The sequence below is a fragment of the Canis lupus genome, chromosome 7 (assembly GCF_011100685.1).
Source record: "Canis lupus familiaris isolate Mischka breed German Shepherd chromosome 7, alternate assembly UU_Cfam_GSD_1.0, whole genome shotgun sequence".
NCBI lineage: Eukaryota > Metazoa > Chordata > Mammalia > Carnivora > Canidae > Canis > Canis lupus.
Window position 1 is genome coordinate 73,465,436 of NC_049228.1, and position 23,835 is coordinate 73,489,270.

At 39.6% G+C, this 23,835-nt stretch overlaps 1 protein-coding gene across 1 annotated transcript in view; it reads right to left on the reverse strand.

Moving 5' to 3' along the window:
* The window catches only part of LAMA1 (laminin subunit alpha 1), a 155,273-nt gene that overhangs the window by 75,871 nt on the left and 55,567 nt on the right, over window positions 1-23,835 (reverse strand). The window contains exons 6-16 of the mRNA XM_038543810.1: window positions 21,391-21,480; window positions 17,700-17,817; window positions 16,416-16,594; window positions 15,614-15,719; window positions 13,467-13,627; window positions 12,373-12,513; window positions 10,997-11,170; window positions 9,188-9,289; window positions 8,012-8,223; window positions 6,917-7,028; window positions 4,336-4,446 (exon numbers count right to left, since the gene is read on the reverse strand). Of these exons, the coding sequence (XP_038399738.1) occupies window positions 4,336-4,446; window positions 6,917-7,028; window positions 8,012-8,223; window positions 9,188-9,289; window positions 10,997-11,170; window positions 12,373-12,513; window positions 13,467-13,627; window positions 15,614-15,719; window positions 16,416-16,594; window positions 17,700-17,817; window positions 21,391-21,480 (1,506 nt within the window). The remainder of the gene's footprint in view (window positions 1-4,335; window positions 4,447-6,916; window positions 7,029-8,011; window positions 8,224-9,187; window positions 9,290-10,996; window positions 11,171-12,372; window positions 12,514-13,466; window positions 13,628-15,613; window positions 15,720-16,415; window positions 16,595-17,699; window positions 17,818-21,390; window positions 21,481-23,835) is intronic.

Sequence of the window (23,835 nt, forward strand, 5' to 3'; positions counted from 1 at the left end):
TTGAGTTAACCAGCAAAATGGAAAAATGGATGGTAGATTAGAAAGAGTAAAATACCAAAGTTGTATTTATTGAAGTTGATAATGTACTGTGGTTATGTTAAGAGAAAATCCTTATTCTCAGGACATATACACTGAAGTATTTAGGGATAAATGAGCACAGCTTATTCTCAAGTGCTTTAGAAAAAGCATTATGATTAGATAAACAGATCATGAGAATACAGCAAATGGGGAAAATGTTAACAACAGGTGAAGCTGGGTAAAAGGTAGGTGCTCTCAGTACTAGTTTTCTTCCTACAACTTTTGCATATACATTCAAAATGATTTCCAAATACAGAAGAAGCAAACAAACAGAAAACAAATGTGATTCATAAGGAGAAAAAAATCTAAAAAAGCAGGCAGAGAAGATAAAAAGACAACACAGAGAGTTACATGGATAAGAATAACTACTGCTTTTTCCTTTGAAACAACGCAAGCCACAAACAAACAGAACAGCTTTCAAGTGCTGAAAAATATCTGCAAAAATCTCTTTCCAACTCAAAGGTGAAGGAAAGCCTTTTTCAGGTAAACAAAACGTGAGAGACTTTGTCCACTGTCAGACTTACACTGAAGAAATGCTAAAAATAGTTCTTCAGGAGGCAGGAACATGGAAACAGATGAAATCTTGGATTTAGATCAAGAATTGAAGAGTATCAGAAATGATAAGTACAGGGAAACTACGAAAGACTTATTTCCTTTTTGAAAACATCTCTATAGAAAGCAGAGTGACTCTGCATCAGGGGTACAGGAGGTGACTCTGCATCAGGGGTACAGAAGGTATGCAGGAGAGATGAATGGGCATGAGGGCAGGTGGGAAGCCACACTGGGCATGAGGGCAGCTGCATGGCCCAAGGTAAAGCTGAGCCTATTCCCCATATTCTTTCTTGGTCTCCCTAGGGCCTCCCATGACCCCCTCATGCTGCTGCCATCCAGAACTTTCTCCTGTGATCTCTACCTACCCCTGCCTGTACTCACTTACTCACCACCCACCTGTGGGTCCACCTTGCCATCCACTTCCCTCTACCCCCTTCTTTGAGAGCCATTCATTTTAAATACCTTCTTGGCCAGTTTTCATTCAACAATTTAAATAATATTTCCAGTTTCTAAATGATATACTTTTCTATAATTCCTGAGGTTGATAAAAGTTTTCCCATTTGTTAAACTTAATTTGAGACTGTAAGTTTTGTATTACATCCTTTTAAACAGGCTTTCACCAATTTATATTTACTTACTTATTTTAGAGAGAGAGAGAGAGCACATCAGTGGGAGGGGCAGAGGGGGAGGGAGAAAGAATCTCAAGCTGACTCCACAAAGCGCAGAGCTTAACAATGTGGGACTCGATCGCAGGACCCTGAGATCATGACTTGAGCCAAAACCGAGAGTCAGAGGCTTAACCGACTATACCACCCAGGTGCCCCAGACTTTCACCAGTTTTATGTAGAGTTACCCTTGACCTAACTCTAAGCTGGAATTGTTTACAAATCACCTGGTTTCAATGTCATTCGATTCAGGAAGTCTGACATAGGGCCTGGGTGCTGCATGTCTAAAAAATCCCCAGATGGGATGCCCGGGTGGCTCAGCAGTTGAGCATCTGTCTTCAGCCCAGGGTGTAATCCTGGAGTACCATGATCGAGTCCCATATCGGGCTCCCTGCATGGAGCCTGCTTCTCCCTCTGCCTGGGTCTTTGCCTCTCTCTTATTTATTCTCTCTTGTGAATAAATAAATAAAATCTTAAAAAAAAATCCAGATGACATGTAGGTTGCTGGTCCTCAAGTGACATTTTGGTAAGAATGTCTTAGACTCTTTTTTTTTTTCTCCCCATCCCTATATGACCTTGATTTTTATAATTATCCCAAATTAATTCAAAATGCAACTGGCTTTGGTAAATGGCTACATGGTTGAGCTAACAGTATTCTGCAAAAACAACTAGTTTCATTAAAACACATTTAATTATGTCCACTTGTAAAATATCTATGATATGATTTCTTTGCTCAAAGGACCAGATAAGGCTTTATTTCTCTTTGGGAAAGCCATTACGTAGTTCTGCTAAAAAACAAAACAAAACAAAACAAAAACTACCAAGGGTCTGTTTCAATGCTTTCTTGGGTCCCAGACCTTGAAATTACCTGCCCTGTTGGTGGAGCTGGTATGGGAAGGAGGAGAATATGGGCAACCTCCATACCTTCCCCTCAGTTTTGCTGTAAACCTAAAAGCATCTAAAAAAAAAACACACATAAGGGCCCTAAGAACAACTGGAACCTTCTCTGTGATAACCTGTAAATAAGGAATTGACTCCTGGAAGCCAGATGGCTATGTACAAAGCCCAGGGCTATACATGGCTATCCAAAAAGGAGAACTAAAAGGTTTCTTCTTAAAATAGAGTAGGAAAAAAAAGCAAAGTTAGATGAAACAGACAAGTGATGCTACCAAGTTTTTATATTTCCTTAAATCCCAATCTAAATTTTTATTTTTTTTGCCTCTTCAAACATGAATTACTTAAAAAGATAAAAATAATAACTTTATAGTGGAAAAACCTAGCAGACACCACCTTATCCAAGTGTCCCAGCCTAACCTCCCCAGGATGAACACCATGGCATCTCATGTCTGCGACAGCATGCACCCAGGGGGCACATCACCTTCACGTCTTGCCTGAAATGCAAAACATCAACCTAATCACAAGAAAACAGACACGCTCTAGCTGACATTCCAGGGAATGTCCAGGGCTCCTCAAAAGTGCCACAGTCATGAAAGACAAAGAAAACCTGAGGAGCCTGTAATGGATTGAAGGAGGCAAGTGCAATGCAGTTCTGGATGTGAGGTTGGAAAGGGGACATGAATGGAAAAATCTGACGACATCTGAGTGGAGTCCACAGTTCAGCTAATGAGATCGCGCCAGTGTTAATTTCTCACTTTTGATCACTATACTATGGTAACGCGAGATCCGAGCATCCAGGGAATCAGGGTAAAGGTTGCACAGGATCTCGCCACACTAATTTTGTAGTCTTTCTGCACATCTGACATTATTCCTAAACATTTTTCAGCTGTAAAACTTATTATCATTTATTATAATTAGAACTTAGAGGTCAGTTGCTACTTAGCATTTTCACTTCAATATAAGTATATATTTTTTGTGAAGATATGTTAACAGAAGCACGTGCAAATACCTTTTTGGCCTATCTGTACCTAAAGCCATGGATGCCCCAACCACAACCTGCTGACCACCTCCAACTGTTGGCAGATGTCCCTGGAAGGCTGGCCTTCCAAACATAAAGGGAAAGGCAGAGGTGTTGGGAAAACAAAACAAAACAAAACAAAACAAAAAACAAAAACCAATGACCTCATCAAGCTCTGGGAAACTGATCCCAAGGGACAGAAAGTATGTGCAAACCATCATAAGTCCTATAGACACTTGCTCTCTGGAATGATGAAACGAACAAAGCACAAAATGAAAGCTTTACTTACAGAATCAAGAAAAACTAGGCTCTAGAGAGAATAAGCAATCCATGGCATCATGATGAGATCTTCTCCATGGGTCTGATAACTAATTTTCCCTAGCCTTGGGACTCAATCAATGTCTTTTGGAAAGAGCATGACCATTTCCCTGTATGGTGTATAGGATTCAGCTGATTAACATACGTATTCACTCCAGCTATGTGCAGTACATCCATTAGAACCCAGGAGCGAGGCCCGGCTTCCAGGCAAAAGAGCCTAAAAGAATTCCTGATTGAAGTTAAAAAACAAGTCTTGTGCTGTATCTGCCCCAAAGTTCATTTTCAAGATTAACTGCATATTCGACAAGCCATGTTTCAACTCATGTTGCATGAAAGAAGCACTTGTTTGAAGAGTTTATCCGAGCTAACAACTATAAAGCATTATATATTACACAAAAGAGAGTGATTACTAGAAGTCCTATTATTCCTTTTATGACATACTGTGTAATATGGTAAAGAAATTCTAGCACTTTCATTTAAAAGACCTGATCCTTTTTAATCAGTGGATAATATTTTCTACCTTTCTATCGCCTTATAATTTTACGAAGTGAATTCATTGTTCTAACAAACCTGCAATGAAATTATATATTCCTTTTCACCAAAGTAACTTTTTTTCAAAAAAGAGGGAGGAAAAAGCAGAAAATATACTATGACATGGAGTTAAGTCTGCAAATTTCCTTTGGGGTCTACAGGGCTAGGATAATCTCCTACGGAAGAAGTATTTTAAAAAAAAAAAAACATTTTTGCACAGGAGACAGCTTTGGAATGGGTAGGAGGGGGTATTCCAGGTTTTTTCCAAAGACTCACAGAGCAAACGCCGTGAATATCACATTCAGCTGCATGGCCGTGGCATTCACAGGGCTGACAAATTCCTCCAAAGAGTATTCCATCCACTCGATAATAGCCAGGGAGGCAGGACTGCAAAAGACGGATGGGTGACACATGCTTGTAAATTATACAAATCATCTTTTTAATACGTTAGAAACATAAACTTTTCCATTTTCTATAGGAGAGAAACGCACTTCTTTGCCCTCAAACTTCTTTATCGAGGTATCATTTACATGCTATAAAACGCACCCATTTTAAGGATACAGTTCAATGATGTTTTTAGTTAACTTACTGAATTGTGCAACTATCCCCATAATCCAGTTCCTCCTTTTTTTTAAAGATTTATTTATTTGGGATAGAGAGAGTGCACAAGCCAGGGGAGGGACAGAGGGAGAGAGAGAGAGAATCCCAAGCAGACTCCCTACTGAGCACAGAGACCTACATGGGGCTCCATCTCACGACCCCGAGATCATGAGCTGAGTTGAAATCAAAAGTCAGATGCCCAACTGACTGTGCCACCCAGGCGCCCTTCCTTGTTTCTTTCTAAAGGTAGAAATATACACACCAAAACCTAGTGGCTATACAATGGGTCAGCATCCTCCTCAGTGGTATCCTGCCACAATATTATTAGAAATCATGTAACACTTAGCCACTTAATCAATGTTTCAACCAAGAGGACATTTTCCTCTCAACTTGATTTTGTTTTCTTTTGGGTCAAATTCACTAAATATTACCATCAAAGTGCCCGAGTGTAGGTCTGTGTCAAACTGCATCAGTTTAATTGAGCGAACATTACAGGTGTGCTTTCTGCGCTATTCATGGATGCTGTCTCCAGCCTGCAAGGTGTAGGGGCCCATCCCAGACAGTCATTCATGTAATTCTTATGATGACCCTGAGAACTATTCTCTCTATTTTATACTTGAATCTGGAACATATGAGCAGTTAGACACTGTGCCCATTGTGCCAATGGAAAGATTCAAAGTTGGTTATGCACACCTCCCACACCTGGGGTCACAGGGATGCTTGGGGTGACATGGAACATACACTCTGTCTAGAGTACACGGGGGAGTGATTACTTTGGAGGCCAGCATACTCCCATGGGGCCATGGGATGAGGGGTGTGGATTTGGTTTTCATTATTGTAAAAAAAATATTAAAATTGCATTTTCATTATATGAGTAATATACAAATGCATTCATTCACACTGACCTGTGAACGTGCCCTTAACACCTCCATGCAGCCATGCTCCTGTCAAGGACAATGGGCCAGGCTACAGATGGGCACTGAGGAGGAGCTGCCTGGGGGTCTGTGTGGTGGCTATCGGGCTATCAAGAATTCCATTCCCCACCAATACCTGTCTGATTCCTTATGTCAGCTTCTAATTTAAAAATGCTTGACAAAAGTAGTTAAAATTATGTGGAAAGCTTCACGTGCTTCCTTGAGCCATCATCCCATGCACATCAGCATATTTTCCTCCAAACCCCGTGGACTTGGAGTTCTCCAGCACTGACTGCTCACTGATGCCCCCTCTTGGTCTAGCTGGCCTGGGCTTCTACTTTCTCTGCCAGCTCTCTATTGCCACATCCCTAGTAGCCATCAGGTCATTTATCTGTTAAGCCCACAGGAATTCGATCTTACAGCTATTTCCTTGGCCTAAAAATAAATGTTGTACATCTAAAAAAAAAAAAAAGTTCATGGGGTCAAAAAAGAAAAAAAATGTATAAAATATTTAAAATAGAAATATTTAAAAATCTACATCATGAAGCACAGGCCAACTTTATTAACTGCAAAGTTGATAATTGATAAAGATTCATAAAACCAAATTATAAGTTAAACGTTCTCACTTTGTAAAAATGATTGCCAAAAACTCACAGCCAATGAAAAGTGTTCATAATCATCCTCAGTCTTCAACACAGGAGAGGGAGGGCCATGTGCTGGTTAACAGCACAGATGAAGCTTGAAACCTGAAAGCTCTTTCCTACAGAAATTTAGGATAGTGCCAAGTACATAGAAAGTCCTCAGTGGAATAGTTATTATCAATACTTACATCCAGTTTCAAAATATAGTCCAAAAAATTTTTTTAGCAACAGATTACTTTCACTGATGATTGCAAGCTCACTTTCATACATTTCATTGTGAAGTTGAGCTTACCTAAGCTAACATTGCCAGGGGCAATAAAAAAATCTTAAAATGGGCCTAGCTTGTCTAATGTTTTCTAGGTGGCATCCTGGTGAGTTGTAAATGTTCAGATACAATCAAGTTCAATCTTGCTGAGAAATGCAAAATATGGCATGGGCAGTGCAACTTTCCAGTTGACTACAGCAAGAGGGTAGACTTAAGTCTGGGGATTTCCAGGGGTCCCATGACCCCCTTGGAAGAGGTACGCCAGATTTTAAACATTGTGACTTCCAATATATCCATAGGTCCCTGAAGTCTGAACCAAACATTATGTTTCTAAAGTTAAAATCCAAGTGTGGGTCATTGTATAATCTCAATGTGCTTTTTTCTCCTGAGGAAAGAACAAAAGGAATGCAATAGGAAGGGAAGAAGAGGAGCCTTACCTCACAGGAGATCCCTGCGTAGCCTTGGGGGCATTCACAGTGCTCCACCTCAGTGGCCAGGGCCAGGTCTATAACGTTAGGGCTGGCTGTATCCAAAGAGACAGAATCCAACCTACCAATAGATCAGGGTCATCACGTGACTTAGACATCCACCTGCATATGATAATCTAACACCTTGATGAAGGTGAATTCTTAAAGGTTTTGTTCAAACAAAAAGGTGATGCGACTTTTGTAAATAACTAAAGATTTTCACACCAATATGATTTCCAAAAGACATCCGTATTCCCCGGAAAGCCTTTGAAACATTTGGTGCAAAGGCAAGCAATTGCCCAGCCAGCTGTGGGAAGGGTCTGATGTTGCCCAGTCTGACTTGAAGCACTTTATTTATTTTTTTTCTAAATTTTTTATTTATGATAGTCACAGAGAGAGAGAGAGAGAGGCAGAGACATAGGCAGAGGGAGAAGCAGGCTCCATGCACCGGGAGCCCGACGTGGGATTCGATCCCGGGTCTCCAGGATCGCGCCCTGGGCCAAAGGCAGGCGCCAAACCGCTGCGCCACCCAGGGTTCCCTTGAAGCACTTTAAAACTAACCCATTCAATCATCCTATCTTGAATATGGAGATTTTCCTTAAATGTGTAATTCTGTGTTTGCTTTAGCTGTGTCCAACTTGTATGCTTAGCCTGGCATTGCCAGAAATTGACCTGCTGGAAGTAATAAAATGACTGAAAATGAGAACATTAGCTTAAATTAAATAGTAAAATCTAAGACCATTAACATCAGGAAGGTGAAAACCAGATGCAAGATGGTTCAGACAATTGTGATCTTATTAGGTATTTCTCAGAAAACCACCCTGGAAGTTTCTGATCCTGACATCAAGATGATCTCCTACTGAGGCACATTTGTCGTGGACAACTATTATTACATCTTCACTAAAATTATAGTAATAAAAGTATGTTTTAAAACAGCTGGCTCCATTAGGTGCGCCCTTAAAATAATCAAGTAAAATAAATCACACTTAAAAGGCACAAGTATCAATAGATGAAGACAAGATTGAGGATGCTCACCATGAGCTTTCCCTCTCTTTCAATACACACCTGTAAAGAGCCATTTTTGCAGAATTGTAGTTGGCTCTGATCAAGAGATGTGTCACATTGGCGAGGACAGTCATCAGCTGGTCACGATCTATCTCCCTTTTGTTATTAAAATCTCGGAAGTTCTCAGGCACTAGTCTGACCACGTTCAGGTACTCTTCATAGGGCTGTAATGACAGGCCCTCGGCCTGGGTGCTCAAAGTGAGTCCATTTCCCTAACATTTAAAACAAGAGAAAATATATTTGAAATTCAATGCCATGATAAAAAAAATCAAAGTAAATTTGTATTTAGCGACGTGGCTTTTCATTTCAGCTTAGGTTCTCAGGGCAAACATGCAACAGCATCTAGAATCCTTGGTCCAGAACGATCAGAGGAGAGATGTTTCACTGCATCCCCCTCAGAGGGGTTCAGATAATAGATGTAAAGGCTGGGTGGCTCGCTGGGATCTCAGAAGAGAAACAGTATGTTCCCATGGTTTTCCCCAAACAACCAACCTGACACTCCTAATCTTTAACCGAAGAGCAGAAGTAGAAAAAGGATATAGAGACTTCTAGCTTTCCATAAAACTGCCATTCACAAAAATGCTTTATGCCACCCATTCCCCCTTGCGGCTGGCTGGATGTCATTAAAGGGGACAGAAGAGGGGATGGACACAGTAGACCAAAACCCGAGGCAGTTTCTGACCTTCAGGAAAATTACCAGTGAGGCCGAGCTGGGTCTTTGAGTAATGACAGAGGAGAGGAGTGAGGATACAGGGTTAGGGACAGTGGCTGGGGACAAAGCTGGTGACCCGTCTCCCACCCCGACACCGACGAGCACTGCTGCCTAAGCATTCATGTGGGAGGCGACACGGCAGGAGACAGAGGGACTCACGGGGCTTACAGGGTCATTCTGACATCAGAGCAGACACCTGTCTTCCTTGCACATGTGAAAAGATGGGTCAGCTTCAGGGCTGGAGGGAAGAGCCACCTGTGCTGTCCTGAGGCAGTTCCAGACATGGGCCCAAGGAGAACCTGCACACTCAGTCTCGGCGGTGCCTGGACAAGGGGGGTCCCTGCTGAACGGCCACCTGGCCGTGTGCTTCCTGCTCCTATGACCCCCCTTAGCCACTCGGAGTCATAAAACTGCCACCCGACTAGGCCCTGCAGCTCCACGCAAGGCAGCATGCAAGCAAGTACCTTAATGATAACGTCGGCGTAGGACATGGGGTCGCCATCCACCGTCTCCACTGGGATATCATAAGACACCGTGTACTTCAGGAAGCCACCAAATGCAGTCAGCTGCAGTAGGTAAGCAAGAGTGAACACGAGGGCAAGCAGCCGCAGCCCCTCGGGAAGAGAAAGCGGTGGCCAGGATCCATCAGGAACGACCAGGCTGCAAGGCGGCCTGGTGGCCACAGCACGTACGCAAGTTCACATTAAGGCAGTGAAAAGAGAGCCTATTATACGAATATTTTGTTTAATCAATACTACCAAAATGCACGATGTCATTTAAATGTACAGAAGAAAGATGTACTCCTTCTTGGAGAGCCCAAGGTTAATGAGCATAAATGTCCGTGAATCACACAAGAGACATGGATTTCATTTCAATCCTTTAGGATTTAGGAGTTAGATCCATGACGAGAATTCCAACATTCTGATTTCATCGCCCTCCTTATAGGAGAACAATTAGGAACGTGACTTATCAGCTAAAAGAAAGACTGAATGTTTTTCTTCCTGGTCATATCCTTTACTGTAAAATGCGGATTTGCTTTATGACAGGTGTGTTACAACAATGTTTAGAATCCAGTCCTTGTACCAAAAAATTGGAAAAGTGATCTTAACAGAAAAAAAATAAAAAATCAATGACTTTTGGTGACACAATCACATTATAAACAGAACATGTCTTCTAGGCTTATAATTTGATGGGAAAACAATATTTTCGAAATATGAACATGATGTAACCTAAATCTAAACAAAATAAGTTATAAAATTAAAATATGGGATCCCTGGGTGGTGCAGCGGTTTGGCACCTGCCTTTGGCCCAGGGCGCGATCCTGGAGACCCGGGATCGAATCCCACGTCGGGCTCCCGGTGCATGGAGCCTGCTTCTCCCTCTGCCTATGTCTCTGCCTCTCTCTCTCTCTCTCTCTCTCTCTCTGTGTGTGTGTGTGTGACTATCATAAATAAAAAAAAATAAAAATAAATTAAATTAAATTAAATTAAAATATAACCAGCAAATGAAGTAGAAACTTCCCAAGCCATAAGGCCTACACGACTATGAAACATACCACTACTTCAAGACAAACCAAATGCACAGTGCGGGTGAGCATGGAGCTCGAGTCATGAAGGTAGAGTCCACTAAGTATATTTCCAGATCATCAGAATCTGGAGAGAAGTGGCATTACCGGTGAGGAGGAAGGAGACAATGGCATTGAAGGGAGAGATTAAATCACATGAACCAAATTTCCACTTTGCAGAATCACCAGGTTGCATGTTCTTAAAAGTATTTTATCTGTTGCTAAATGTGAACATTGGGTGAGAAACAGTCCATTTGGATAATGAAACTGGCCGGACACCAGCCCCAGGGCACAGCCTTTCCTGCCCAAGTACCTTCTCTTGTGCCAGGCTCTCCACCGAGCCCTACGGTAAGTACAGGCTGACTAAACAAAGCAGGGATGTGACGGATGCCGCACAGAGGCCCACGTGATCCAGAAACCCAGAGGAAAGTAGAGAGTCTGTCATGGGCGGAGGGGACAAGACTCCCTACAACTGGCTGCCTGTGACCGACGTGGCCAAGAAGAAAGTTCACATTTTGATGATGTAATAAAGTCACACGAGGATAAACAAGACCATGTGAGTCAGGTATAAATAAATGCTGAATAATTATCTGGCAAACCCTGGAGTGACCATAAGATGAACCTGAATCCTTAAATTGCCAACAGAGGCTCTTTCTTAATGTGCTCTGAGATCTTTGCCCAAGAGTGTTACTTCTGGTGATGGGCCTACCTTGTTTCCGAGGTAGGCCTCCGGGGCCGACCAGTAATACTTGGAAGTCAGCCTCTGCATGACCACCGAGTTGTTGATGCTAATCTGATGACGCCCACCCAGTGCGTCTTGCTGAGACCGGATCTTGCTTGAACTGATCAGATCAGTGACCAGCCACCCAGACATATCTTTCACCTTAAAAAGAGATTCAGAATTTCAGAATATGAAATAGAAGTCACCTCAGATTTCACCCAGTCCAGTACTAGTATCCTCACAATGAAGAAACAGACTCAGAAAGCTGAGCTAGGGACAGAGTTAATACGTTGTGGCCATAGAACCACACAACTCGTGACCCTTCTACTTGCCAAAAGACCAAGAAAATCTCAGAATGAGTCAAACACTCCTCAGACCCCCAGATCACTTATAAGCAAGTAGGTGAGCAAAACTGTCAAAGGCCATGGATATATATTTTTTAGATAAAAAAAAAAAAATAGCAAAGACCTTAATAAGGGCATTGAACAAAACGTCTTTTGCTAACTCTGATTTTTTTTCATCATTGCTTCCTGCTTTTCACCAAAAAGCTGAAAAGTGTATGAAAATAACCTCCAGATCCTATCCTCCTAATTTGTCAGCTACAAAGAGATGACAAGCCATCACCCAGTATGGTGGCCACAGGGACTCACATTCATTCTCAGGTACTGATGGGGATTCCCACTCCCTCCCCCGTGTTGCTCCCACTCCTCACCAACCTGCCAGTGAGGGAGGGAGGGAAATGGAGTCAGGGACTAACACCCCCTCTACCCTGAATACAGCTCTTCTGAGATGGCCTTGGGGAGGCCAGGTGGTTGTGGATGAGCCCTGTGCCCTGCGGTCCTCCCTGACCTCCAGCCATCACACTGTCCTCCCCAGGCACCATTTGGCATCCCCCTAGGACTCCCCATCCCCAGAACCACTGAGGATATCCTGCCTGCCCTCATAATTCCTGTGTCCTTTGCTGTTGTTCCTACCCTAACCAGATTCTCTGAGCTAGAACATTCTGCATGGCCTCATGTCCTGATGTGCTTCCTGGCCTGAGACCAGGGCAAAGCAGTGGGTCCCAGATCTCACATCTGGCCCTACAACTAGGTGCATTTCCCCACAGAAGAAATGTAAACACTACACATTCTACATCTATTGTTTGGATTGGGAAATGTATGTGGGAACAAACACATGACCAAGAAAGAAACTTTTATGACACTTTGGTGGCAGGCTGCCTCGGATCCATGTCGTCATCATTCCAAATGGCCGGGGGCAGTGGTACAGGGAAATGCAGCCCCCATGCTTTAGAACACAACCCCCAGAGAGCTCATTTGAGGTGCCACACATCCCAAATCCGGGCTCAGGGAAGGTACCCTCACCTGACTGAGGGACCAAGAAAGGCTGTCACAGACATCAGAGACACCAAAGCAGAAGCACTCTGAGCAGCCCTCAGGGTTTCTCTCCTTCAAGTTATAGAATCCTGGCTTGCAGAGGTCACAATTGTCTCCCTCAACATTTTCCTGCACATAAGAGAGAAAGATTAGCTTTGAAACCAATGTGTCCAGGTAGATAGAAGCAAGTGATAGTAACATGACATCAATAAGAAAGGTGTTTGGTGATCCAGACAAATACGTGAATAAACAGATGCTCAAAGTAAATGTAAAGCCTCATGAAGTCATTATTTCCAGAATAGATATTTTGAAATTATTACCACCTAGTTTTGTAGTCAAGAATGAGGGTCAGGATCCTAGAGCTTGGTCATTATAGTGAAATAACTTTTTTTGTATGCTTTGTTTTAGATTTTCCATTTTCGCTGATCTTCCAAGAATCTAAAAACCCGAGGAGAGCTATATAATTGTCTCCTTAATAAATGCTCAAGATTATTTTCAGCCACTTATGACATGTGCTTAAGACTCTGCTTACATGGGGAGAAACATATCAGATATAATGGGAAGTCTTACAAATTATGGTTATTGTGGGAAGATGGATATTAATATCAGATGGCAAAAAACGCCACCTCCCTGGACCCAAATTACTGTGTTTTACATCATTGTCCAATTCCTTTTTAAGAGAAATCCAAAATAACATATCTTCCTTTAAATAATATTTTTACAAATCTAATACTTAGCTGGTTCTCCCTTAAACACAAAGCTGGAACAGAATGTCAGAGAAGAGATAATGGCCCAGGCCTAAGAAATGCAGTATTCAGTTTCATCTGGGGAGTCACAGAAATAACTCTGGAATATTTGGCCATTGCCCAGAAGGCACCAAAAAAGGCAAACAGGGTGCCCATTTAAAGCCAAGGACATAGACCGCGACATAACATTATGGGTCTTAGGAAGGTGCGGGAAAGCAGGGTTCCATTTCAACCTTGCTGCTTTGCTCGAGACCTGATCCTTGAACCTGTGGAATGTGTTCCTTTCTCAGGACACCTCAAAGGAAACGCAGGGTCATTTTTAACCCCCACACCTACCTTACAGAGACAAGGCTCTGAGCACGGGTCCTCGTTCACACTCCCAGCCCGACTACACTCACAGCGGATGCAGGCTGGATAAGCCTTGTAACCAAATTGGCAGCGATCACATTTTTCTCCTGCATAGCCTTCCTTGCATGGACATTGACCTGGCTGCTTCCCTGCAAAGAAAAGGATGGCAGTGGCCCAAAAGGAGGGTAAAACGTTAAAGCCGGGGTTGGCAAACTATTTCTGTAAAGGGCCAGAGACGAAACTAGTTCAAGTTTGTTGCCAAAGAATCTCTGTTGCAATTACTTACTTTTGCCATAACTGCTTGAGAGCAGCCTTACATGATACATAAACAGATGGGCACAGCTCTGTTCCAATAAAACTTTATTTACAAAAACAAGCGGTGCGGTGGTATGCCACATATGGCACATGGCCCACAATTTGTTGACCCTTGGTTAAAAAAAAGAAAATGGAGATGAAAAACAGAGGCTGATGGGACTCTCAGATGGTGCAGCGACTTTGGAAAACAGTTTGGCACTTCTTCAAAATATGAAGCATAGAGTTATTCTGTGACTCAGCAATTTCACTCCTAACCATTAACCTAAGCACAATGAAAACATACATCCACAAAAAAGGTACACAGGAATGTTAGTAGCAGCATTATTCACGATAACCAAAAAGTGGAAACGAATGAAATACTCAACTGATGAATGGCCATATCACATGTGGCATATACATATGATAGAGTTGTATTCAGAAAAAAAAAAGAGAGAGAGAGAGAGAGACTGAAGGACCAGTAGAGGCTACAGAATGGATAAACTTTGAAACATGACACTAAGAAAAAGAAGCCAGTCTCAAAAGGCCATACATTGTATAGTTCTGTTTATAGGAAATGCCCAGAATAAGCAAGTCTTTGGAGAGAAAGTAGATCAGTGGTTGCCTAGGGCTGGGGTGGAGGGTGTGGAGGGAAGTAGAGAGTGATTACCAATGGGGAAGGGGTTTCTTTATGGGGTGGTGAAAATGGTCTAATAGTAGGCTGTGTTGATGGTTACACCCACAAAAATAACAAAAAAAAAAAAAGCTACTGAATCATACATCATAGGTAAATTGTGTGGTAGTGAAGTATCACAAAATAAAGCTGTTTTCTTTTTTTTTAAAGCACAAGGGAAATAGTAAAGGGCAATGAGTACTATCTCTGATTTTACTGCCAACCCTGAAACTTTCTAGTTGTGGAACTTCAGCCAAGTTTCTTAACTGCTCTGAGCTACCGTTTCCTTGCCTATAAAATGTGTTAAATAATTTCTATCTGCTATGGTTGAACGTTTAAAAGGATACATTTTTTAAATGATATATTTTTTAAAATGAACCCAATCAAGGGTAATTGTCGCTACAATCAACATCATCCTTATTATCATTAGCATCCCATTACCAGTCACGTGTAAGAATTAATTCGATTCTGTAAATTACCCTCCGCATTGCCCCACAGTTGGCACATCCTTCCCTGCTGATCAATATCCATTTTAACTGCTAGTGACAGAAAATTAGATGAGGTCACAGAAGTCTCTGAACAGATGCAACCTTTTCAGGAGATTCTGGCATTTGCAAGTCATTTGCCAGTTTTCGAAACAGAAAGAACACTGACATTTACAAAGTTAGCAGGAGAATTTGTTTGCTTTGTGAGATGACGTATGTAAAAGCCTTGTGAGTGTCTTCTAAGAGCTAAATAGAGGAATTGCTATTTACTGTGTTCCCCCTTATGGCTCTAAACTGAACCTTATTTCTTCTCTCCTTGAATGTTCAATTATCTGCTCAAATGTCATTTCATCACTACAACATTGCCCTCTTTACACCCCATCTCCCTCCAATCATGATTCCTAATTGTGCTGCATGCCCATAGCACTCATCCCTACCCAGAGTTACATTAGGCATATACTTGTTTGTTGAGTGTCTGCCTGTGAGCAGGAATTTTGATCATCTTGTTCAAGTGCATATTCCTGGGTCCTAAAAAATTGCCTGACACATAATATTGTTTGGTAGGTATCGTGTAAACAAAAGAATCAAATCACCTAATTTCTATCCAATGGTGATAGTTCCACCAGGTACAGATCCTCAACCAAAAAAAAAAAAAAATCAAGCACAGAAACGAATCAAATACCTACCTTTGTGCAAGCCAGATTGGAGCTCATCTTTAATACAGACAGAACTGAGAGACCCGAAAGGGTCACAGTCACAGGGACGACAAGGGTTGTCCTCATAAGGAGACACCTGAAAGGCAGATTTTGTCCTGAATTATCTTACTAGAGTTAACAGCAATATTAGGAATAATATCAACAATAATACCAACGACACGGTATTGGTTTTTTTCACTGAGGATGTGACTATTATCATGATTTTGTATACCCAGGGAGTATAGGTCTCAGGAAAATAATGTGAGCTCAAGACAGAAAGCCCCAAACATTTTTTGATAGGACAGCAGCTGGTATCATTAGCAGAGTGACATCCTTTCCTACAACCGCTGCTACATGGCTCCCCTCACTCCACTCTTTCTCACAGCCATATAAAAGGAGCATCACCTAGACCAGACCACTGCAGAGAACCAGGTGATAACTACATATTAGGTCAACCGAGGATGGACTGAGCACTTCCTACAGGCAAGACACAGCTGCAGTAGTTTTTGGCTGACTCTTCATATTCACAGTTAGTATTACAAAACCAAGATTACACAGCCAGCTGGGCCCCAAATCCAAGTTAAATAACAAGTGAACATCCTACTCTGAGCAAGAAAACAGGACAGAAAAAGTAGGAAACAGGTATCTGAAAGATGCTATTAGCAGAATAAGAATAGAAAAGGAAATAATCACAAAAGGAAACAAGTTTCCAATACTGAAGTTGACTATTGGTGGTCTCTTTTCCACCTTAAAAAGGCAATGAAATTCAGCCATGGTGAAGAAACGCTCTTACCTTGTGTGGTCTATAGTATCCATCAATACAGGTTTCACAATTAATTCCCACGGTGTTCTGCAGGCAATTGATGCAAACCCCTCCTCCTCGGAACTGTCCAGCAGTATTCAAACTTCTCCTCTGATTTGCAACACTTTCATCATAGTAACAGTCTTGGGCTTTATTGTGACAATTACATTCTAGGAGAATTTTAACATATCAATTAATATATTATGTCTTACATAAAGAAAAGCTTTCCCTCCCTAAATATGTTTCTATGACCATAAATTCAATTAAAATCCCAGAATAAGTAATTTTAATAGGATATGGGCAATCTTATGGAGGACAATTGGGAGTAGCCATCAAAATTATGAACATGCATACCCATTTGACCCCTCAACCTATCTTCTAGGATCATAATCCTGCAAAAGTACCTGCACTTAGGAACATAAAGGCTTATTCATTGCACCACTGTTTGTTAACAAAAAATAGGTAACGACCAAACTATCCATGGATAGGTAGCTATTTTAATTATACTGCATCTATTTAATGGAATTCAGTAGTACTGTTTTCAAAAAACAGCATTTCAATAGAGAACAAACTGGTGGTTACCAGACAGGAGTCTTGTGGGGGGTGGGTAAAATTGGTGAAGGGGATGAAGAGCACACTTATCATGACGAACATTGAGTAATGTATAGATTGTTGAATTACTATATTGTAGACTCAAAACTAACATAACACTGAGTGTTAATTATACTGGAATTAAAATAATAAAATAAAATAATAAGAATAGCAATTCATATTGCTAAAAGAGGAAAAACTTCAAAACATATTGTTAAATATAAAGCAATGTATAGAATGGCATGCATAGCATGGCAGGTTCTATGTACAAATTATGTTGGGGGAAGGAATATGTTGATATATGCTTCATTTGCATAAAAATTTCAGGAAGAATATAGTAAGAAATAGTAAAAAGTGGAAAGGATGGAGAAAAAATGGAAACAATACTTTTTACTACATATTTTTACATATTGGTAGATGTTGGAATTGTGGGAATATATTGCCTACTTAAAAATTAAATCCAAGTTAATAAAGAATAAATTAACATATGGGAAGAAGAACCATAGGTAAAATAGCAAATCCCTAAAGATGCATGTGGGCCTTAATACTTTAAACTGTATTAAGGTAATAAGGAACTATTTGACTATCTAAGAAAACAAGTTACATACTAATCACAATGTTAAGCCATCATAAAACATATTAAAAAGGAAAAGAACTACATTCTTCCATTCTCAGTGGACCTACTTTCACACGTGTTGCCAGCAGAAACAGTGCCAGGCCGCCAGGGCTGCTGGTGGTACCCCGGACAACACCTACTGCAGCTCTCTCCACAGGTGTTATGTTCACACTGACACTGTAGTTTCTAGATATAGGGAATACAAAATTGCATCTGGAAATTAACCTGTATATTTTTTTAACTTTATTTTTAAAAGAACTTATCAAGTCACATATCTAGCACGATGGTACAACTGAGCACATATGGTTATATCAAAACATATTGGCATTACTTTTTAGAGAAAAATATATACACGTGACCTGGTTATAAACAGAAGTGAGGAGGAATAAAACAAAACTAAAAATAAAGTGGGTTCATGAACAAAAAGTTTTCAAAATAAGATACACTGATATTAAGGGTTTATAAGCTCCTGGGGGTGCTTGGGTGGTTCAGTCTGTTGAGTGTCTGCCTTTGGCTCAGGTCATGATCCTATGGTCCTGGGATTGAGTGCCACTTCGGGCTCCCTGTTGGGCAGGGAGCCTGCTTCTCCCTCTCCCTCTCCCTCTCTACTATCTTTCCCTCTATCTCAAAGAAAGAAAATCTTTTTTCAAAAAGGGTTTATACGTTCCTATTAATAATTTCCTTGATCTTCCTAGTTTTCAGCCTCGAAAGAGGTAATCCTATTCAAGAGTCAGAAAATCAAAAGACTGGTTGGGGGGGATAACAAGTCACTTCATTTAAGTTGTTTAAGAGGAGACAGTGTCATATCATTCACTTAGTATTATGCTAAAACGAGTAAACTTGAATTTCTAATGATTTAGTACCACAAACATGGAAGATGGAGAAAATGGGAGGAGATGAATAATTATTTTAAAAAATACATAAGCATAATTTATAACTGCATGGTTTTTGCTTTACGGTTGTTACAGAGAAAAGAGCTTCATAATTCAACAGGCCACTGAATTGTATACTTGAAAATGGTTAAAATGGTAAATTTTATGTTACCTATATTTTACCACAAAGAATTCATATAGTAAATGCTTGATTAGAACTATATCTTCCAAACAAAAAATAAGAAAAGAAATAAAAGGTATCCTAATTTCTAAGGAAGAAATAGTAAAGTTTTCACTATGCGCAGATGACATATTACTATATATGGAAAACCCTAACAACTCTACCAAAAATTTAGTAGAACTTATAAATGAATTCAGTAAAGTTGCAGGATACAAAATTAATGTACATAAACCTGTTGCATTGCTATATACTAATAATGAAGCAACAGGAAGGAAAATTAAGAAAGCAATCGCATTTACAATTACACCAAAAACAATAAAACAACCAGGAGTAAATGTTACCAAAGAGGTAAAAGAAATGTACTCTGAAAACAATAAAACACTGATGAAAGCAATTCGAGATGACACAAAGAAATGGAAAAAAAATTCCATGCCCATGGATTGGAAGAACGAATGTTGTTAAAATGTCTATACTATCCGAAGTAATCTACAGATTTAATACAATTCCTATCAAAATACCAACAGCATTTTCACAGAATTAGAACAAACAATCCTATAATGTGTATGGAACCATAAAAGATCTCAAATAGGGGATCCCTGGGTGGTGCAGCGGTTTGGCGCCTGCCTTTGGCCCAGGGCGCGATCCTGGAGACCCGGGATCGAATCCCACATCGGGCTCCCGGTGCATGGAGCCTGCTTCTCCCTCTGCCTGTGTCTCTGCCTCTCTCTCTCTCTCTCTCTCTCTGTGTGTGACTATCATAAAAAATTAATTAATTAATTAAATAAAAATTAAAAATTAAAAAATCTCAAATAGCCAAAGCAATGTTGAAAATACAAAACTGGAGATACCACAATTCCAGATTTTAAGTTATATTACAAAGCGATAGTAATTAAAGCAGTATGTACTGGCAGAAAAATAGACACATAGATCAATGGAATAGAACAGAAAACCAAGAAATAAACCCACAATTATATGGTCAATTACTCTTTGACAAAGGAGGAATGAACATACAATGAGAAAAAGACAGCATCTTCAACAAATGGTTTTGGAGGGATCCCTGGGTGGCGCAGCGGTTTGGCGCCTGCCTTTGGCCCAGGGCGCGATCCTAGAGATCCGGGATCGAATCCCACATCGGGCTCCCGGTGCATGGAGCCTGCTTCTCCCTCTGCCTGTGTCTCTGCCTCTCTCTCTCTCTCTCTCTGTGTGACTATCATAAATAGATAAAAATTTAAAAAAAATAAAAAATGTATATTTATTTAAAAAAAAAAACAAATGGTGTTGGAAAAATTGATCAGTTACATGCAAAAGAATGAAACTGGACCACTTTTTTTTTTTTTTTTACCATACGCAAAAATAAAACTCAAAAGGGATTAAAGACCCAATGTGAGGCCTAAAACCATAAAAATCTTTGAAGAGAGCACAGGCAGTAATTTCTCTGACATAGACCACAGCAACATTTTTCAAGATACATCTCCCAAGGTAAGAGAAATAAAAGCAAAAATAAACTACTAGGACTACGTCAAAATAAAAAGTTTCTGCACAGCAAAGGAAACAACTAAAATAAAAGTAACCTATTTAATGGGAGAAGACATTTGCAGATGACATATCCAATAAAGAGCTGGTATCCAAAATATGTAAAGAACTGCTACAATTCAACACCCCAAAAAACAAATAATCCAATTAAAAAATGGGCAGAAGAAATGAATAGATATTTTTCCAAACAAGACATCTAGGTGGCTAATAAATACGTAAAAAGATGCTCAACATCACTCATCAACAGGGAAATGTAAATCAAAACTACAATGAGATATCACCCCTTACCTGTCAATGCCTAAAATCAACAATCCAAGAAACAACAAGTATTGATGAGGATGTGGAGAAAGGGGGACCAACCCTCTTGTACTGTTGGTGAGAATGTAAACTGGTGCAGTCACTATGGAAAAGAGTATGGAGGGTCCTCGAAAAGTTAAAAATAGAACTGACCCTGATCCAGCAATTGTGCTACTGGGTATTTACCCAATAAATACAGAAATGCTAATTCAAAGGGGTATGCATCCTATGTTTATTGCACCACTATTTACAATAGCCGAACTATGGAAGCAGCCCAAATGTCCATCAATAGATGAATAAATAAAGAAGAAGTGGTATGTATACATAGAATGGAATATTATTCAGCCATAAAAGGAATGAAATTTTGCCATTTGCCACATGGATAGAGCTAGAGAGTATAATGCCAACTGAAATAAGTCAGCCAAAGAAAGGCAAAATACCATATGTTCTCACTCCTATGTAGAATTTAAGAAACAAAACAAATGAGCACAGGTGAGAAAAGAAACAGAGGCAAAAACCAAGAAACAGACTCTTAATTATGGGTAACAAACTGATGGTTATCAGAAGGGAGGGGTGTGGAGTACAGAGGCTGGGTGAAATTGGTGATAGAGATTAAAGAGTATGCTTATCATGTTGAAAAAAAAATCTGCTTTGTCCTGGACATACTAGGAAAATGAAAAAAGAAACATATCCTCCCAAAAAAGTGTAATAAAATTGTTCAAAAAAAATGAAACCAGTTAAATTATCTGAAGAATCTTTTTGAAGCATGATTTTATGCCTTTTGACATCTGCCTTGAATAAAAAACAATAAGGCAAACACTGTAGCTATAACTTATATTTTAAAGTTTTAATAAACTGTAAAATAGTAGAACTCACCTTTGTAGTTTCATCCCATGGGCAGCTACTAGCATGGCCATAACAAATACACATTCCTCCAATAGAAATGTCTTTGATGGAATAGTAATACTAAGGAAAAGAAAGTGACAAAGATTAAGGCCTCTTCTATTTAAGTTAAGAGAAAATGTTGGGCTCTCCAACAAATAGTTCAGTTGTTACTGGTAAACTAAAAAATAATTATTATACATTTTAAACTATATTTCATACACAAAGAATTCTTATGTTGATTTAAAATAAATGCCCAAATGAGCTCATCAACAGAAGTCAAAGTCTAAGAGAAATTCTTTTATTTATTTATTTATTTATTTTTTTTTGTCTAAGAGAAATTCTTAACTTGGCTGCACCTTATACCAGGCAGTCATATTCAAAACCCATAACTAATAATCCTAAAAAATATTGCTACTTTGAGTACAGCACTATATAACTGAATAGAGTACTTTATACAAAAGATAATAACTCATGACCAAGTAGGATTTTTCCCTAACATGAAAAGTTAGTCCAACACACAAAAATCAGTAAATGTTAATCAATCACCCTATTAATAGAATAAAGGTGAAAAAAATAATTTGATTATTTCAAGAGTCACGAAAACCATGGAACAGAATTTAACACCACTCATTAAAAAAACTCAGCAAACCAGTAGAAGAGAATCTGCTCAGCCCTAATAAAGAGAATCCATGAAAAACTGAGAGCTAGTAGTGAAGATTAAGTGCTTTCCTCTTACAATCTGCTCTCGTCATTTCCATTCCACATCTATGGGAGGTGCCAGCCAGTGCAATAATGCGAAAGAAAAGGAATCAAAAGCGTAAAGGGTGCACAGTAAGACGAAACTCTTATTATTTATAGATGATATTATTGTGTACTTGGGAAAATTAAAAAAAAAAGAAAAAAATCCATACTAGAAACAATCTGTGACTTCAGCAATATCCTAGTATGTAAAACCAATAAACAAAATGGACTATACTAGCAATGAACAATGGAAAATAAAATTTAGAAGGCAATCTATTAAGGCTAATGAGCAAAAATATATAACACTTAAAAATAAATTGAAAGTAGATGTACCAAAAAAACAAACAATAAAACACTCCCAAGAGGAACTAGAGAGGACCAAGACAAGTGGAGACATACAGCATCTTCACGGATTAGGTGATCCAATATCGTCAAAACATCTTCCAAAATCCTTCCCAAACTGATCTATCTATCCAGTGGAATCCCAATGAAAATCTTAGAAGGATTTTTTGGGGGAGCAGAAATTAACAAAGCCATTCTAAAATTTATAAGGAGATGAGACAAAATGAGCCTAGAAGAGCAAACGATCTTGATAAAACTAGGTTGGACTTATTATAGTACCTGACTTCAAGACTTCAATCCAAAAAACTATAGCAATCAAGAAAGTTTGTTATTGGCATAAAGACAAATAGATCAATGGAATATCAGAGTCTGGAAATAGAAACAGACAATAGTAAGGTCAAATAATTTTCAATAAAGCACCGAAACAATTTTATGGAGAAAAGTACTTTCAACAAATGGTGCTGGAACAGCTGCATGCATATATGGGGAAACAAAAGGCCTTGACCTCTACCTCACACCAAACACAAAAATTAATTTGAAAGACGATAAATGTAAAAGCTAAAACTATAAAGCTACTAGACAGATGCATAGGATAACATCCTTGCAAACCTGGAATAAAAAAGTATTTTTCAGAAAGGACAGAGAAAGCATTAAGTATAAAAGAAAAAATAATATACTGGATTTCATTAAAATTAAAACCTCTCAAATATCATGGGAATGTGAATAAGCAAGCTTCAAACAGAGAAGATATTTGCAACATAGATACCTGACAAAGGATTTGTACACAAAATATATAAAGGTCTTTTACAGTTCTGTAATCAGGAGATAAAAATGATCCAAATGAAAAATGAGCAAAAATATTCAGACACCAATAAGCAACTATCAACATATGTCATCAGGGAAATGCAAATTAACATCACAAGGAGGTGCCACCATATGCACATCAGAGTGACTGATGTGAAAATGGGTGACAATCCAAATCTGTGACAGTGTGTCATGCAAAAGCAGGCTCACACATTGCTGGTCTGCAAAATGGTACAACTTTCCATAAGGCTTAACAAATTCTTAAATACTAAACACACAGCTACCCTCTAACTCAGTAATTCCACTCCTGGTTTATCCAAGGAATTTGAAAATATGTGTCCACAAAAGCCTTATACACTTACTTGAAATCTGTACATCTTATTGAATGTTTTTTGAATGAGTTATAACTCGGACTTTAACATTTCCCTTTAAGTGAAAACAAGAGCAACATGCTTGCTGAAGATCAAACATGGAGCCAGACCAGAATGTGAAGAGCAATACCGCAACATTCATTACATCACGTCACTATGGGATGGGGGGAGGGGGTCT